The sequence below is a fragment of the Pelodiscus sinensis genome, chromosome 4, assembly GCF_049634645.1.
Source record: "Pelodiscus sinensis isolate JC-2024 chromosome 4, ASM4963464v1, whole genome shotgun sequence".
Lineage (NCBI taxonomy): Eukaryota > Metazoa > Chordata > Testudines > Trionychidae > Pelodiscus > Pelodiscus sinensis.
The window spans coordinates 69,388,402-69,407,975 of NC_134714.1; the positions used below are offsets into that span (position 1 = coordinate 69,388,402).

General features: G+C 39.4%; 1 protein-coding gene across 8 annotated transcripts in view; it reads right to left on the reverse strand.

Moving 5' to 3' along the window:
* Nucleotides 1-1,539: 1,539 nt before the first annotated feature.
* The window catches only part of PCNX1 (pecanex 1), a 162,359-nt gene continuing 144,324 nt past the window's right edge, over nt 1,540-19,574 (reverse strand). For 5 of the 8 annotated variants that reach the window (XM_075927290.1, XM_075927293.1, XM_075927291.1 and 2 more), the window contains 5 exons: nt 18,887-19,161; nt 17,268-17,473; nt 15,623-16,062; nt 14,278-14,418; nt 1,540-6,918 (listed from right to left, as the gene is read on the reverse strand). In XM_075927290.1, the coding sequence (XP_075783405.1) occupies nt 6,778-6,918; nt 14,278-14,418; nt 15,623-16,062; nt 17,268-17,473; nt 18,887-19,161 (1,203 nt within the window). In that variant the 3' untranslated portion in view covers nt 1,540-6,777. Of the gene's footprint in view, nt 6,919-14,277; nt 14,419-15,592; nt 16,063-17,267; nt 17,474-18,886; nt 19,162-19,197; nt 19,457-19,574 lie in introns of those variants that run through there. The other 3 variants (XR_012903471.1, XM_075927292.1, XM_014577123.3) reach the window with 3 other exon arrangements.

The window sequence follows — 19,574 nt, forward strand, 5'->3', positions numbered from 1 at the left end:
CATGCGAGCATTGTTTCGAAAAAGGGTGTTTCGAAAGTGAAACCGCGGTCTAGATGCGATTCTTTCAAAAAAGCCCCTTTTTTCAAAAGAACCCGTACTTATGAAAAAATGAGCATGGGTTTTCAAAGGTTCCCCTCTCCCACCCACCCACCGAAAGAACCGCGTCTAGACTGCAGTTTCACTTTTGAAATACCCTTTTTCAAAACAATGATCAGATGCAAATATAGTGTGGGATATTTAAATCTGCACTTCATTTGCACTTTTGATCGGGCTCATTTACATCCCTCTTTCGACAGAGGGATGCAGTCTAGACATAGCCCTAGTTTTCAAGGACTTCCACAGGTTGACTGTGCACTGAGTGAAGAAAAACTTCGTTTGGTTTGTTTTGAACCTGCTGCCTATTAATTTCATTTGGTGACACCCCGCCCCCTAGTTCTTTTATTTATTTATTTAAATATTTTTACCCTGCCTTTCTATTTAAAATATTCAAAACATTTACAAAAAAACCCCACACAATACAAATATATATAAAAATTTAAAATATGAGACCCCTGAGGGACATAACCAGCTAAAAAGATATAGAGAGGAGGAACACACACATACAAACTCAAACATTAATAAAAGCACGAATAAAAAGGGTGGCTTTAGCCTGACACCAAAATAATGCTAGCATTGGTGCCATGCAAATATCCCAAGGAAGAGAATTCCACAGCCTGGAAGCAAAAGCTGAGAATGCCCTGTTCTGTGTAGATGTTAATCTTATCTCCACAAGTGGGGGAACAAGAAGCAAAGCCTCCCCAGCTGACCTCAATCCCCGGGCAGGTTCATATGGGAGAAGACAATCCTTCAGCTACCCCGGACTCAACTCATTTAAGGCTTTGTAGGTCATAACTAAAACCTTAAATTGTGCCCAGAAACATACCGGAAGCCAGTGCAGCTGCTGAAGCACTGGCATAATGTGCTCCATATAACTAATGTTAGTTAATTATATTGTGGGAATAAGTAAATTATATTGTGGGAATAAATAAATAACTTTTCCTTATTCACTTTTTCCACACCAGTCATGATTTTATAGACCTTGTAATAGACATTTTTAGCTATAGGGGACTGTATCAAACCCATTCATATAGAAGCCTAGATTTAGCACTTGTGTATTGGGGCAAAGCATAGTGGAGTTATTCTTGAATTAAGGGATAAAACCTGCATTTGGTTAATATTTGATAACAGATTTGGTGTTTGTAATATACAGAGGTGCCCGGAAACTATGCTGATGAACAGAATTTTAAGTGACATGCTGTAAAAATTACTATGAAGAAGTATCTGGAGCAAAGCTTGTAGTAACTAATAGATAAAATCGAAATGTCACCACCTCATACAAAATAAGGGAACTCAATTTAATATGGCAGTTTATTATATATCATCATAAATGGGGAACAGTAATATACTGAGGCATAATATTAACAAAAATCTTTATAGTCACTTGGAAGGTTTGTATCCCATGGAAAAAAGTGAAAATGTAATACATGACAACAGCACAAATGAAAAAAGAAAATTTTATTTCTGTGTTTTTTTTGTTTTTTGTTTTTTTTTACTGTCAATACTGTCCTTTTTGATACAACACATTGCAAAAAAATCTCTGCTTTGTCCATTTTGAACAACTACAATATTTACAGGCTGTTTTCAATAACACACACGCAGACACATACACGCTTACAGACACACGCAAATATATGTATCCCCATTCCTGGCAAGATATCCATATGCTGGTAGAGGCAATGTATATATTTTCATAGCCCATTAAAAACTCAACCCATTCTCCCACTGTATGTTTTATTCCCCATCTTCTTTATTTTACTGTTCAGCAGCTCATAGTCAGGTCTTCTTAGAGTCCTTGTGGAAAAAGTTAACATTCAGTTATATGATGTCTGTCTGTCAAAGTCATGGGATGATTGAATTTATCAGGGGTTATATATTCAAACTGTACACCAGAAATTTAAATTCTTTATATTTATATGTATGTGACTGAGTGACATACACATACTCCTGAAGTCTTTTGGAGCAGCCATCTTAAAATCACCTTTCTTGGAAATATTTGTATACAACATTAGGGTGATACCAGTCATGTATTGAAGGTTCCACCAAGGTGTTATGTAACCACTGTTTTATTAAGGCACATAAATACAACTATAATTTCTTACACTGTCTAGATATACTGAGTGAACTATATCAGGCTATCAGTTACTAAACAATACCAGACAGTAGGAAGAATTGAAGTCTGTATAACAGGTATAAAATCTCCTTAATAAAATTAGCTACACAAAACCTACGGTGGTTTAAACAGCTGCCCATTTTGATATACGTACATATTTTGAATGATTATTCATTACAAGAAATCCAAGTTATTCTATTCCAGCTTGTGGAGGGAGAATCCATTCTGTCTTTAAAAGTATAATTATGTATCTACACTACTGTGTCATTTTTCTCTAACAGTGAAATGAATCAAAGTTGACTATTATTCCCCAAGGCAAAACTTGTAGAGCATATGCCACAATCTGCCCAGGGCACAAACGCCACAGCATGTCTATTCTGAATTTCCAGTTCACTATTCACCTAGGCTCTGCCCTAAGAGATCCTTGTCTCAAGAAAGCAGGGTGGGGATAGAGGAAAGACTGGTGATGAACTGTAAAAAGGTTGTATGTAAATTAAGTCAAGGTCAGAAATGTGTCAAGTGCCCCACCACTAAACAGATATGGGGCCATTCAACTACTTCAACTTTTTAAAAATCCTACTTCCTCCAACCCCATTATGAAATACTTTGGCACTTCCTGGCTTGCAAGAGAGAGCTCAGAATCAATCACTATGACCTCCCAGGGTACATCTAGACTAAGTTTTTTTTCAAAAGGAGATATGCAAATCAGCACCAAATTTGCATATCTTCTTCCGATCACTTTTTTGAAAGCAGGTTTTTAAAAAGTGGAAGTCTGGATGTGTTTTTTTCCGGAAAAAAATGCTCTTCCTAAAAAAAAAAAGGAGGTTTACGCGGTTTTTCGAAAAAGGGTTTTTCCCAAAAAACGGCATCCAGGCTACTTTCACTTTCGAAAACCCCACTTTCGAAAAAGCCATCAGAAGATATGCAAATTAGCACTGAATTTGCATATATCTTTTCCAGAACAAAAAACAACAAAAAAGCCCCGTAGTCTAGACGTACCGTCAGATACCATGAGCTGTGTAGAAGTTTAGGTTATCAGCAGTGGTCATATGCATGCTGGGATGTCACCAGCAAAACCAGGAAGTATCAATAGATTTCACAGGTAGATAGTTGCGAAAAGGGGTAATTTAAGCAAATTTAAACTGTGTAGTGTGGTTGAATGCATCTGTAACCTGCTTAGTGCAGACATTAAATGCATTTCTGTAGTTGAAATTTTATTCATTCATATTCATTTTAGCTCAGCAGTAAGCCCTTAATGTATGTATCTGTAGATACCACCTTTACAGAAATCTACTTATGGAAAAAGTAGAAATGGATCCATATTTCTGGAGGCTAACAAAGCTATTCTTACCTGTAATGTAAATACAATGCTGGCAGAGTATAGGAGTCAAAGTTCACTTTTACCTTCCTACAAAGCTGAAGTTTCCATGTGGGGCTGAAAAAGTTTAAGAACTCTCTTTTACAGCCACAACACTCTAGTCTGGTAGGACAATTTGAGAACATTCTGTGATTCCACTGCCAAAAAAAAATTCTTATGCCTCAGTACCAACTCCTGATCAATTATACCATCACAAAAATGAAAGCATAACAGTCAATTTAAAGTAAGTCTTGCTGAAGCATGGGCTAACCTAACGTATTTGGAATTAGAATTTGGACAGGTTTTGTCCAAATAATCATGAAATCAAGAGCCAAACCCACTAATTTTTATACACATTATTAGACAATCCAATATAAGAGAGAGAGAATTTAAGGACTTCAAAACTGGAATACTGGAAGGTGAAAAGGCAATTTTTAAATGCTGTATGGAAAGGTAAAATTGCAATTAGCTGATTTTAGTAGGCATGTCTGAAACAGTTAATAGTAAATTAATAGGATTCACAAGCAGTTTTGGCAATGAAATACAACCATCTGAATTACTTCACACAGACATACTAATCATGTTCTTAGCAGAAGCTATTAGCCTAACTAACCAAGTTACAACCCATCTTCAAATGTCCAGACAGTGGAAGCCTCAATATTAAAAACATAGATCCACAAGTCATATTTTACTGTTTAAGAAATACGTTGGTTCTTCTAAACTTCACTTTTTAGTCTAACTTTGAATAATAAAATATTACTGTAGTATTTTTATATCCTCAAGTATTAGCAATGGACTTGTTACGTAGAGAAATCAGTTATCTTACTGGAAAGAAAGTAAAAGATTGCACATCAAAACCAGCCTTAATATATTTGATAAGGTGCTTCATCCAAATTGTGACAATTTTTAAAATAGGACATATGTATTTAATTTGCTTTTAAAGCATCCAATTTTCTCAAGGCATCACACAGAAAAGAATCCTTATATTACCACCAAAATTAGGGTCTTACAGTCTTTGTGAAATAATATTCCATCTGATAAAAGGAAATGGATCTTGTAACGGTCAGCAGAGAAAGGCAAAAGATGTACAAACTTCATTAAAAAGGGCTTCAATTCTAATAGAAATTTTCTTCACTCATGCCAGCAAAGCTACAACTGCCAATGAAGTCAGCTACTTCACAATCTTCTTCACCAGAAGATAAAATTTGACCACACTATCATGTGCATGGTTAGTAAAATATTTGGAACAGAAAAATATTTCTAAGGTGGTAGATTCTGAACTGTGCATTTTTGCAAAGATTAAATATTGCATATGTATAAACTGTACAGTAATATGCAATTGTAAAATGCACCATACATAAACTGTATAAGCTTTGCACAGCATACAACATAAGCAAAGCTCGACAACAGTGCACTAGGAAAAGAGTCATAACTGATCAAATGCTAGGCATAGAAAAGGATACTTTTTCATTGCTAAAAGCATATAGTGATTTGAGTGAGTGTATCAACAATGCTTTGCAGTAGGCATTTGCTTCTTACATTTCTCTTACCCCTTGTATATTTACTCTTATACAATGAACTAGATTTCAGTGCTGACAGGGAAGTAATTGCAACAAATCCCCTGCAATCTGTTAAAAGTCTATCCCCAGTTTCACCCCCTAGGAAGAAGAGGTAATGATGGGGGAGAGAAGATGGCTGCTCTCAAAAGCTAGGACTGTGTAAAGTTCTCTGTAGAACAGCACACAATTCTAAATCAGAGACAGGAAAAAAAAATCACAACATGTACACTTTTCCCATGGATTACGAGAAGCTAGTCAGAGGAGATGCAACTTCAAATTTAAACTGCAGTTTTCTCCTCACACCACCATGGTAAGTTTGAATTACTTGTTTCCCTGAATACACATATTTTTAAAAAACACAATAAAACCAAGAATATGTAATACATGAATAATTGACCTTCACAGTTATAAATACTCAAATTACAGTTACACAGAATATAGAATAACTGAAAATAAAATTCAAGTCATAGAAATGAATGAATACTAAAGAGAAAAGGGGAGATGGTAAAAATGATGCAACAGTTTCGGGCTGTGCGTCCTCTATAATTCTTACCCCCCCCCCCCACACACACACACACACAAAACCAACCAACCGTTAGCAGTTTAACTGGATTGAATCTGAAAATCTTCAAGATTGCGGAAAACAGACAGGAACCATGGACTAAGATTCACAACTATCTCCCTCAAAAATCAGGTGCCTCTTCCAGAGAAGGGCAATCAGTATAACTGAGTTAGCGCCACGCGTAAAGGAGCAGAGAAATCAGGATGATCTAAGGGAGACATAGGATACAAATGAGTGCATTGAGACCCACATTAAAGCTGGATGTGTTGTACAGATGTTTGATGTACCACCACCAAAATAGCATTTGATAGTTTATGGGGATACTCAGGTATGTTACTAGATATTTGGTATTCTGCCATTTAATCTGAAAAGGATGCAATAAATGCACTGATATGAAATATAGACTATTCAACCAAACAGAACCCATGGCACAGCTCTTACTGTCAACATGTATATGGAGAGGGAAGGGGTTAATCCCAAAAGGCAATTTAAATAATGATATTTTTTATATATATAAATAAATGTTCTGAGCAATCTCAGATATTTTAGTGCATTGCTGTAAAAAATTAGTGCAGTTCTCTCATTAAAGATTTTAGCTTACAAGGAAGGTAATCTATACGTCTGTTCCATCTCACCATACATAAAACCTCTATATTGTTTTCTGCTGAACCAAAGGTTTGTATGCTAGTGAGTCAATTTCTTTAAATAGGTTGAATGGACTCCACATGCTCTGTGACAAAACATGGCAATTTTTGGCAAAGCAATTAGAAAAATATGAGGCTCTCCTATTTTAGAACTGAAGTTTGTTGATTTAAAGCAATACACAATGCATAAAACAAAGTTTCAAAACAAAGATGATGGCTCAACAAATCTTTATCCTTCATGCAAATGTTTCTTCAGCAGCTAACAACTTAAAAAAACAACCCAGCTCTTACACTTGTTTATTTTGGGGAAGAGCCTTATCCAAGCCCTCTGTTGTCAAGTCCTGTCCTATAACTGGACCAAATTTCATGCCCTAGGAGCATCCTCTCCTGACCCCCTCCTCTCTTCTGAATCCTTGGAGGAGGGGAAATTTAACTGCTCATGTAGCTCACACTTCAGCCCCAAGTTCTAGTACTCCAGTTTCAACCACAGCAACATATTTGTCTTCAATCTGGACCAGCAGGATGGTTTTATCTATGTGGGACCTACTCCCTGGATCTCTGCTGCAAGGCACCCAGCGGTGAATCACCTGGAGAAGGCAAGCATAACAATATGAAAGGTTAGTTCCACATGGATCACGGCAATTTCATCGTGTTGATTTATAGTTCTGTACCAGAACAGGGCAGAGGCAAAAGGAGTGAAAATGTATACAACCCAACCATACATTTTTCAATGCTGAGATATATATATATATATATATATACACACACACACACACACACACACACACACACACACACATCTATATATATATACACACACACACACACAGTTGTAATATTTTCTCAAAATCTGCTATCAATTGCCAATTGATGTGGCCAACTGCCAAGAAATACTCAGGCTGATATGCATTCTCACTGGGATATTATTTATCTGCAATGGCTAATGAACTAAGTTCAAAACTAGAAGGCACAACCCATATCTTAGTTTGCTTCTTATGTCGCATATACATGTCCTCTAAAGCTGCTGTATAAAGTCAAGATTACAGCTTACATTTAATGACGGGAACTGTAAGAGTGGACTGCCAATGGCAATATAAATTCAGTCACAGACAAGGGACATTTTGTTCTTCATTCATGCACTTAAAAAATAAAGTTAGACTCTAGCTCAGGGGTCTGCAATCTTTTCAAACCAAAGAGCCAAACTACATCAAAATTCAGAACAAGTAGTCAAAGAGACAGTATAAGAATACCCATTTGCATGACTGAAAATATACAACTTAATATTTCAACTTAGAAATATTTCATATTTCTTTAAAGTTTACATTATAACTGGTCAAATTCATCCTGAATGCATGCATGAAGTGGTCATCTGTCAATATTGAGCACAAATTACCTTTGATAGGATTCAAATGAGAGTAAGCCTGCTCACATATATAGGTGGAGCCAAACACTGAAAGTAAAGTGAAGCTTACATTCTGCATGGTGTTGTATGTGACAGGACGTTCTTTTTAAGTTTGCAGGATCAGATTATAATCATGCTCCAATTTCTTCATGTCAGCCCAGTTTTGCCAATTCTTCAACATTCTCAAGGAAGGCATTCTAAATCAGAATTCAGCTTGACACATTTTTCCATCCAGATATCTGACTCCTTGAAATCTACTATTTCCATTTCCAAATCACTAACTAAGATGCCTGGAATGACTGTCAAATACAGTTCTTCAACAAATGCTTTATTATGGACAAATTAGCACTGTTTAGAAAAGTCAACAAAATGAAACTTGAATACCATCAGGCGCTCAGGAACAAACCCAGCAAGCTACTGCACACGAAAGCTGTTATTTGCATTCTCTCTCCAATACGAATCATGAAACATTCATAATCTTTCAAAATGTGCCAGTTTTCCCATCTCAATAAATTTGACTGTCTTCATCAAAGGTAACTCCAATCCAAACACTGCCTGCTGCAGAGTCAGGATTGTATTTCCTTGCCCTTGTAAGCTTAAGGTTCAACTCATTCAAATGACTGGTAATGTTGACGAGATAAAACCAGTCACAGTCTGAAAGCTCAGTGTGTTTGGCACTCTTCATAGCCAAAAATGACAATCTCATTAATGCAGGTGGCAAAACGAGACAAAACTTTGCCACGAGATAACCAGCGAACATTGTGAATTAATAGATGGGGTTATTCAGATTCAGGGCTGGGGCAAGAATCCAACTGACAATGCCAAAGACCAGTCCCATTACATTTCCAAGTTCAGTTCCACAAGATTGCGCACAAAGTGCCGCCTGATATACAATGCAATGAAAGTTCAAAAGCGAGTGATTCAGCTGTTCTGATGAGTTAGGAATTCTCGGTATTTGCTGGCTCTGCTAGGTGCACTGTCCAGACACACAGACATCAGATTATCCAACTGCATTTCTTTTTCATTTTACAAAGTTCATCTCAGTTCTAATGAGGTCTCTGCCCCTTGTTTGATTTTTTCATTGGTAATATCTCAATAATTTCTTCGTGCACAGCATTTCCGCAAATATATTGTCCCAGAATACTCAACTGATTAATGTCACATGTCAGATGTCTTGTCCAAAGCAAATGAAAAATAAGTACCTGTACTCAAATTTTGTATTTGTTCCTTGTTGATTAGATGGACCATTTTCAGAGCTGTGTCATGAACTGTTTTTGTCGATAACAGCTTGTCTTGAATTTTCCGTAAAATTTTGTCCTTGTTGTGGAACTTGTCAAATAGTACACGACCAAGTTTTAGTATGCATCTCTTCAAATAATTCCTGTCAATGAAAGGCCTCCCCTCTCGAATAATGCTGCATGTGCCCACAAAACTAAGTTTAAGCTCTTGTATTTTTTGACCATGCCAGCAGGCTATTTTGTCCAATGTTCAATTTTATCTGCAGCTCCTTGCAGAGCTTTTTTTCCATGCATCATCCTCGGGGAACTTAGTAATAAACGTTGCATGTCTTGTCATGAAATTCATTTTTTTGATTGTTTGAGAACAGTCTCTCACTACAAATGAGAAAGTGTGGAGATCCAGACCTATGCACAAATGCATACAAGTCCGTTCACTCCTTTTGAAAATTTTGGTACTGTTGGGGGTTACAGAGTTCATAATCACATATGATGATGGAAAGATTTCTTGACCAATCAAATAAAAAGAGAATATGTACGACTCCAATGGGTGGAGAAGATGAATGGCTGTTAAAAGAGTTAAAAGTGAAATAGCCAAAAAGCATCTTCACATGAGTAATTACGCGTTTTTAAAATTTTGAATTAATTTTTCATTTTCATTAAAAAAAAAGTGTGTGTATTCCTCCGTCAAGGGAGGAAAGCAAATGTAGACATCCGAAATTGCAAATGAAGCAGGGATTTAAATATCCTGCACTTCATTTGCATGATTGCGGACTGCTGCTTTTCCGCAACAGCGCTATTTCAGGACATCAAACTCGGTCCCAGCGGGGTTATTTCAAGAGAAAACCCTTCCCTCAAAATAACCCCTAAACCTTATTTTTTGGAGTATGTTGGGGATAACCTCTTGGTACGGGCACTGAAGGAACAGACATGGGGCCATGCGCAGTTTGACCTGCTGCTCACAAAGAGGGAGGAACTACCGGTAATAGGGGAAGCAGGTGTGAGTGGTAACCTGGGCAGCAGTAATCATGAGATGGTAGATTTCAGGATCCTGACAAAAGGAAAAAAGGAGAGCAGCAAAATATACATCCTGGACTTCAGAAAAGCAGACACTGACTCCCTCAGAGAACTGATCAGCAGGATCCTTTGGGATGCTAATATGAAGGGGAAAGGAGTCTAGGAGAGCTAGCAGTATTTTAAAGAAGCCTTATTAAAGGCACAGGGAGAAACCATCCCGATGCACAGTAAGAAAAGCAAATACAGTAAGTGACCAGATTTGGTTACCGGGGACATCCTTGGTGAGCTTAAACACAAAAAGGAAGCTTATAAGAAGTAGAATCTTGGACAGATGACTAAGGAGGAATATAAATACATTGCTCGATAATGCAGGGGAGCAATCAGGAAGGCAAATGCGCAATTGGAATTGCAGCTAGCAAGGGATGTGAAGGGTAACAAAAAAGGTTTCTATAGGCATATTAGCAATAAGAGGGTGATCAGAGAGGGTGTTGTGTGTGGTCCTTACTGGATGAGAGAGGTAGCCTAGTGACAGATGATGTGGGAAAAGCTGAAGTACTCAATGCTGTTTTTTGCCTCTGTCTTCACAGACAAGGCCAGCTTGCAGACTACTACACTAGGCAATGCAGTACAGCAAGGCAGTTGGCAGCGCACAGCGGAGAAAGAACAAGTTAAGAACTATTTAGAAAAGCTAGACATACACAAATCCATGGGTCCGGATTTAATGCATCCACGGGTACTGAGGGAGTTGGCAAATGTCATTGCAGAGCTTTCGGCCATTATCTTTGAAAATTTATGGAGATCGGGAGAGGTTCCGGATGATTGGAAAAAGGCAAATGTAGTGCCCATCTTTAAAAAAGGGATGAAGGACAATCCAAGAAACTACAGACCGGTCAGCCTTACCTCAGTCCCCAGAAAAATCATGGAAGGGATCCTCAAGGAATCCAGTTTGAAGCACTTGGAAGAGGGGAAGTAATCAGAAATAGTCAACATGGATTCACCAAGAGCAAGTCATGTCTCACCAACCTGATTAAGTAATTGGCTCTGCGGATATGGGAAAATCGGTAGATATGATATACCTTGATTTTAGCAAAGCTTTTGTTATGGACTACCACGATATTCTTGCCAGCAAGTTAAGGAAGTATGGATTGGACAAATGGACTGTAAGGTGGATAGAAAGTTGGCTAGACTGTTGGGCCCAAAGGGTAGTGATCAACGGCTCAATGTCTAGTTGGCTGTAAGTTTCAAGCGGAGTGCTCCAAGGATCCGTTCTAGGGCTGGTTTTGTTCAAAATCTTTATTAATGACCTGGATGAGGGATGGATTGCACCCTCAGCAAATTTACAGATGACACTAGGTTAGGGGGAGAGGTTGATACCCTAGAGGGCAGGGATAGGGTCCAGAGAGACTTAGACATATTGGAGGATTGGGCCAAAAGAAATCTGATGAGGTTCAACAAGGACAAGTGCAGAGTCCTGCACTTGGGACGGAAGAATCCCAAGCAGTTACAGACTGTGGACTGAATGGCTAAGTAGCAGGTCAGCAGAAAAGGACCTGGGGATGACAGTGGATGATAAGCTGGATAGGAGTCAACAGTGTGCCCTTGTAGCCAAGAAGGCTAATGGCATATTAGGGTGCATTAGGAGGAGCTTTTCCTACAGATCTAGAGAAATTATTGTTCACCTTTATTCAGCACTGGTAAGGCCACATCTAGAGTATTGCGTTTAGTTCTGGGTCCCCCAATATAGAAAGGATGTGCATGCACTGGAGAAGGTCCAATGGAGGGCAATCAAAATGATTAGGAGTCTGGAGCACATGACCTACGAGGAGAGGCTGAGGGAGTTGGGCTTATTTAGTGTGCAGAAGAGAAGAGTGAGGAGGGATTTGATAGCAGCCTTCAACTTCCTTTAGGGAGGGGTGATGGACCAGACAGGATCTGGGCACCGCTGAGGGCACCTGCTCAGGTTGAACTGCTCAAAACCAGGGATCCTTACAACCCCTGACTGGAGGCACTTCCCAAATAGGCCACACCAGTCACACCGACCACTTCAGCTGCCAATCCTGCCAGCAAAAGCCTCATGAGCAAAACCCCTCGCACACTCTAGCTCTCCCTGTGCCAAAATCAGCCCCGGGCCTAACACACAGGTGAGGGGTTATAGAACCTAATCTCACCTACCCCAAATGGGTCTTTCTGGTCCCAAAGAACCAGCCACAGTTCCCAGTCAATTTACACTTTGGATCTTACCCACAAGAGCACACTGGGCCAATCCTTTAGAATCTAAAATCTAAAGGTTTATTAATAAAAGAAAGAAAAGCATGAGAGTAAGGTTGTTAAGGAGAATACATTACATGCATCGAATCACCAAGTTCCCGATGCAGAATCTTAGCAGAGATGTTACAAACTGCTAGCTTAAAAGTCTCTGGTGTACATCCTATGTCAGGATGGCCCTACGTTTCTTCCCGGCTCTCTGTTCCTCGCAAGGCTGCATCTGGAATCAGTAGCAGAACTGAAGGCAAGATGGAGCCTGCCTCATGGCATTTTATATCCATCCCTGGTATCTTCCAAGCTGGAGCAAGTCACATGGCCCAGTGACCTATCCCTGTGTCCCATGTCAGCAGTCATGATATTGGTTGGTTTGCAGGCCCCAGACACATTCCTCAGGTGTATATTGGCCTCTCTGAGAACCTTGTCCCTGGAGCTTTGCTAATTAGCACAGTCACTGACTGAACAGTCCTGGCCCATTGCTCTGTCTCAGACAGAGAATCTTCCAGCATCAACATAGAGTACAGGCAGTCCCCAGGTTACGTACAAGATAGGGACTATAGGTTTGTTCTTAAGTTGAATTTGCACGTAAGTCGGAACTGGCTCCAGAGTCAGCCCAGGGACACCCGGAGCAGCTTTTCTCGCCCCGGAGGACGCGGTGGCGGGACCACTGCGCATCTGGGTGGTCCCGCCACCCGCGAGTTCCGGGGCAAGAAAAGCCCCATTCGTAAGTGTGGATCCGACATAAGTCGGATCCGCGTAACTCGGGGACTGCCTGTATAGCGTTATAACTCCATATACAGACATCACACAAATACATGAGTAACATACATAAAATAAGTAGAACATAATATTTCATTTGACATCTCACATGGCCCCCTTTGTACAGACTTTGGGGCAGTCCCTCCCCCCCTCAGGACCTGTCTGATCCTCTTAAAATCCAGTAATGTGACAAGAGGTTCCAAAGAGGATGGGGAGAGGCTGTTCTCAGTAGTGAGAGATGGGAGAACAAGTACTAGTTTCAAGTTACAGTGGGGAAGGTCTAGGTCGGATAATAGGAAAAACTATTTTAATATGAGGGTACTGGAAGGGGTTACCTAGGGAGGTGGTGGAATCTCCATCCATAGAGGTTTTTAAGTCCCAGCATGACAAAGCTCTGGCTGGGATGATTTAGTTGGGGTTGGTCCTGCTTTGGGCAGGGGGTTGGACTTAATGACCTCCTGAATGCTCTTCCAGCCCTAGGATTCTATGATTAAGTTCTGAATATCTTTGTGATCTTGAAGAGCACCCCTGTTGGGGCCATGGTGTCTCTCTCTCTCTATTTATAAAATGATGTGATTTCTGAAAGGTTTAGATGCAGTTTTCTAGAAAGGAAACTATTTTAGTACATAAAAATCCTCTCCCCTAGTTGTAGTAAAAGCCAAAGTTGAAGCAATAACAGAGGAGGAGGAAAACAGGGTTATAATTAACAGGCCACTGGAACAATTAGTTAGACTCTATCTTTGTTTTCAGTTGACTCTCATAACTTCTTTTTTATATACAGAAATGAACTGGAGCCCTATATGTGTTATCTAAGAAAGTGACATTTAAACATAATTGTCTCAACCTGCATTATAGTAATTTGATATAAATCCAAAGGCAATTCCTGTATTATTAAAGCTGGCTGATAGATTCATCTGTAGTATACTCTCAGATGTTGATAATTTTAGGAAAGGAAATCTGAAGGCTGGGTGAATATTACAAAAATGTAAACAGTGCATATAAAGGGTTTTGTTTTAGACTTGTCGTCTTTTGCATTGAAGACTCCATTTTGCATCCTCAGGATTGATTTCAGAAATTTCATCTTATTCACGTGAGCACCTAGATGTCTTGCATACAGGTAATAAGTCAAAAGAACAGTTGCCTAATCAGCATATGATCAAATATACCTTTTGAATGGTATCTGCACAGTGTTTCAGACTGATCTTTAGCACATTTGACTCCCCCCCCCCCCCACACACAATTCATAAAATCAGCTTCCAAGTGAAACTTACATGGCCTTCCATGCCTTCCTGAGGACTCCACTCTTTCCAGCTATTTCTTCCTGCTTTTAGCCGTATCACCTCATCTGGCCACTGCAGCTCCTTCCTTTTGGACATGTTGATGCCTTCCAGAACTTGGCTGGGATCCATGATCTAATGTGAAAAGAAACTGATTTTAGACTATTATGGAGTCACCAATGAATGGTGAACAGTGAAACTACAACTGGTCTCCTAGAAGCTAGTCAAAACTGTTGTTCTTTGAAGGACTGATCTTGCACCCACTAAAGTCAGAGGCAAAGCTTCAGAGGATGCATACTCAAGCTCTAAGCACTACAAAGCCTGTAGTGGAAGTTAGCTAAGAGCTACATTTTAGAAAACTTGAGTGGTACAAGCCTCCACATTTGGGCACATAGAGCACAAGGCTCAGAGGATTTATCACTAGGCAAAAGAATTAAGTTCCATTTAAGATGCTCAGCAGAGACCAGCCAGTAAACAGGCTTTCTGCACCTAGAAGAAGCTAGCAGGAAAGCATTGTAGAAAACCTCCCTCTACTTGTGAGCAAGCAGGAATGAATAAGATATCCATCAAACAAGAGTTTACAAAGAGGACACACACACCAAATATTTTTTGGAAAATGTAGTTTTATAGAGGGGCCCTGAACATTAACAGATCTTAGCTGTATTTTACTTAACCAGCCCCTGACTGAATACAAAAGATATACAAATGTATTCACAATTATCAAGTTTTACTGAATGACTACAACCATGACAGGCTTCCCTATGGCCTTAAGTTGTGTCACCATGTGAAGCAAGCTGAATACCTTTATCCTGTTAGATCAGCTTCTAAATTTCTCCCAGCAATGCTCTATTGTAAACATATTCAAGTGTTTACAGAGAGCCACGAGCTAGAGTTTGTGTTTAGCTTCCAGATTTCAACAAAACTACCAAGGTCTCCCCTGGCAACTTAAGTCAATGGTGAACTGGCACATGCTCAAAAACTTTGTACATTTTTATGTTATTACCAGCAAACAGTGATACCGTAAGCAAAACTAAACTGATTAGTTTGTAGTTAATATATGAAGCAGAACATATTCCAGCTCTCTCAGCTGCGTGCTAAAATAAAACATGTCTGTCATGTGACTAGATAGTGCTTAGTATACCAGTAGCCAACTGTTTAGCAAAATAAAGATGAAACTTCTTAGTCATATCTACACTTCTGTTCTGCACTGAGAAGCTCCAGGACACGTGTGTGGATAGAAGACGGCGGTCATGTTATTTTGTTACTACAACGTGTAAGATAATAAAAAAAATGAGGGAAAAAATACAACCTAAAGAAGTATAGATGCTGGTTGATTCACCTGGATTCTATAAATAACTTCATCCCTTTTGGCTTGCATATGGTTTGCAGGGCTTGCATTACCCCCTGACTGTACATCAATTACATTATTCCCTCCTTCTGTTCCCAGAAAGCCCACAAGAGCATGTTGTTTACAGGCAGGGATGCTCTGACTGGAGCTGCTTGAAGAGGGTAGGCCATGCTGCACGCTGACAATGCCAGCCTGGATAGTGGGTTCCATTTGATTCACCATGGATAGACGGGACTGGATGGAGGATGGGAGGTTACGAAGGGATATCTGACTGGTGGAAGAGCGTCGGCAAGGCACAAAGCCTGTAGTGGATGTGCGGAGTGATGAATGACGACTGCTGTAGCAATAAGATGAATGGCTGGCTACCGAGGCACGGGCAGGGGAATGTCTGACAAGGCTTGACTGCACTGAGTGGGAGCTGTGACTGGTGCCTAAAAGCAAAAAAACAAAACACACAATCAAGAGAGTCAATCGTTTTAATACAAGCCTCCCACGCATTTTAGATTTTAGACACTTACACAAGTGTTTCGGCACCTTGATATACAGTATTCATGGACACATCAGAAACACCTAGAATACTTCAGAGACAAGTTGCACTGGTCCCATCAACAATGAAATGTTTGAATACAATCAACTAACCTCAACTGGTTTAAAGAACTGATATTACATTGCTAGGAGTGTACACCAAAGTGTAAGTGTCCTTGGTAAATATGAGCCCAGCTTTTATTGCATTAATGCAGCATTTATTCAATGCTGAAGAATTTAGTTTCTTATTCTATGTTGTCTAATTCTGTCAGTAACATTTGCAATGTTTCAGAACACCAAATATCCTTAGCCAAATATGTGGCTTGACTCCATCCTAAGTGTGCACCAGAAAGTTTACAGTTACTATTGCTGCTGTTTTAACTAGTTCTGAAATGTTTAGTTACATTTGAAGTTGGCAAAGAAAAACCATGAGATTTTTAGCTTAGAGATTTATTCAATGCACATTAATTAATACCCCTCTCACAAAGCTATAGATACCCCATCATAATTATAGACCTTATAATGCATATGGCATGACAAGATTCAGAAGCTGACAATGGACTAGTCTGTAAAATAATGCTCTTTTTCCTAACAGCAATGAAAGCAACTACACCTCAGGAAACAGATGCTCAATCACCTCCAGTTCCTCATTAGATCACTAACTGCACTTACTTGGATACAGTTTAACTGAAATCCTGCAGCAAAAGACAATTTACTTCACAACAGCAGTAGTGGCAGCATAAAGACAAAGGTAATTTGCATTTATAAAACACTTGATCTGAGTTTGGTATTTGTGAACATAAGGGACCAGTAGAACTGATGTAGGAAGTGCTATGAAAGAGTCTCTCACTCAACAATGGTTAACATATCAATCCTGATCTGCCATCATCAATCCATTCTAGTAGCAGTCCAAAGACATGCCACAATGCTTAACTGCAGTGTGATTTTGGGATATAAATCCATTTACATTGGGAATTAAAATTACAGAATCAATTTTGTGCTTGTAGTCCATTCCTGATCAACAGTGGTGAAAGGCTAGCTGTCCCAGAGGAAAAGGTATTTCTGTACAGCTCAAGGATTTTATAAAATATATACACTAAGTTAGTATTACCTAGTGTTGAGGGGTGAGATGTGACAGGAGGATGGAGAACAGCTCCAGGGCTCTGCCCCATAATTAAATTCCCTCCTCCTTGTGACATGCTGTTTTGCGACTCATTGGCAGCTGCATTGTTACTCGTGCAGGAAGCCCCACCTCCAGCATCTGAATCTTCTATGTTTCCACCACTGTTGCAGCCAGCACCACAACCTTTCCTTAATCTAAGAACACAATGAGAATCAACTGTGTTAGCTAACAGAAAAAAGTGATCAGACATCAATTTCAACTATGCTTTTTCTTCTGTATTATGCTTTCTCCAATTCTGAGGACTTCTACCTGGTATTGCATTAAAAATATTTTTTTGCTATCAAACATTTACATTAAATTTACTTTTCTTTATATAGTACCAGCTGTTTGCAAATGTGACGCATGAGAATTCAGTTGCCATATTTTTAATAGCAAATATTAGAATTTATTGCTTTTCTATTTTGTAGTCATATTAGCATCAGTTTATGCTGTTCTGTCTATAATGGCAGTCATATCGGATCTCTAATTTAAGCGTTTTCCTCATATTTCCTCTCTTATTGTTAAATGAACAGGAAAGAATTGCTTTTGCAAATGATTTCAGTTATGACATTCTCTAGTGACTACAATATGCTAGGATTCTTTGAAATGTTTGTACTGCTCATGCCAGCTTTTTAACATTTAAGTGAGTTAATCAATTGGTTAGCTAAAGAGCTGGTAAGCTTGTATTTTTATTCTATTACGTGGAGGACTATGCTTCGTTTAGACTCATTAAAGAAAGCTTTACTCATTTACTTCTCCTCCAGTCCCTACCACTATCCTTGTTCTACTGTTCTCAAATACATTGCCAGTTCCTTACTCAGTCTCCTTGCTCCAGCATTTTGAGATATAATTAGTTTAAGTCTAATGCTTTCTTGCTGAAATAAACTTTTCACAATACCACTATATGCTGGAGAAATCGTTTGTGGGTGAAGAAGAGATACATTACAGTAAACGCATCACACAATTTTGGGGACGCAGATCCTTTTTATTCATATAATGTAGGTGTACAGCATATTGGATATATGTACATTTAGACAAACATTTGTGTAGTGCTAATGTGGTGTTTACATATTCAGAATGCTGTACAAAGTCCTCAATCCTGAAAACATTAATGCCTTGCATAATTTTACTCATGAGACAATCCCAGTTACTTCAGTAGGACTACTCACATACTTCAGTGTTTTAAGGTCCCAGACCCGCATGATTCTTCCCCACAGCTTTGTAAGGTAGATAATTGTTCTCCTCTTATGGAGGGATTAAACTGAGGCATTGAAAATGAGACTCAAACCCCACAATAGATCACTAACACAGCTGAGATTACAACTGTAGGCATAACTCTTCCACTTAGAATTTTTTGAGCTGTTAAAATTAGGTATGAGATTCTAATTGACAACATTCTTGGGATTTTGTTCACATGACTTCTTGCCATAACAGTGGCCATGTGTTGCAAGTACCAGGAAAAATACTGAGAGGCATCTGCACTTTTGTTACCGAATGCTGTAAATTATGCATGACTTAGTGATATTACTGAATATCTGAATGCTCAAGGATTCATTCCCACAGCTCACCTGTGCCATGTTGATACTATGAAGCTCCTGATATTTCCCAAACTGATAGCGCCCCCAAGAAACTCCTTGAGCTGATCATGGCTATCGGAATAGGAAGTAGTCAAAGGTGAGACATAGATTGGATATCCAATAGGCTGGTCACAAGAAGAGTTGATCATATTCCTCAAAGCCTGTTTTGCATTTTGGATGCTCCCTCTTTCTGGGTTACGGTTACGCAAGAAGACAAGTTCCTGCTGCTGACCTGCCCAAAGGCCACGTACACACTCCTTATTTACCTGCAAAAAACCACAACAAAAACCAAGAAAAAAAGGAAACATTAGAAAGCTTATTAAGGATGAGTAGTAAGAAAAGAAGAAGTTACTCATTCTGTGCAGTAACGATGGCTCTTCAAGATGCGTGTCCCGTGGATGCTCCACTGTAGGTGTTGGGCTTGTGCCGGCGCGGCAGATTGGAGAACTTTTCTAGCCGTAGTCTGCCGGACCGTGCATGCACGAAGCGCGGCTCGTGCCTTTTCGCACCGTTTGTGTGCGTTCGGTACGGCTCCCACCAGTTCCTCCTGATCCTCTTGGTCTGAAAGACATAAATGAGAATTCCGAAGAGGGGAGGAGGGCGGGTTGTGGAGCACCCACGGGACATGCATCTCGAAGAACCATCATTACAGCACAGACTAACTTCTTCTTCTTCGAGC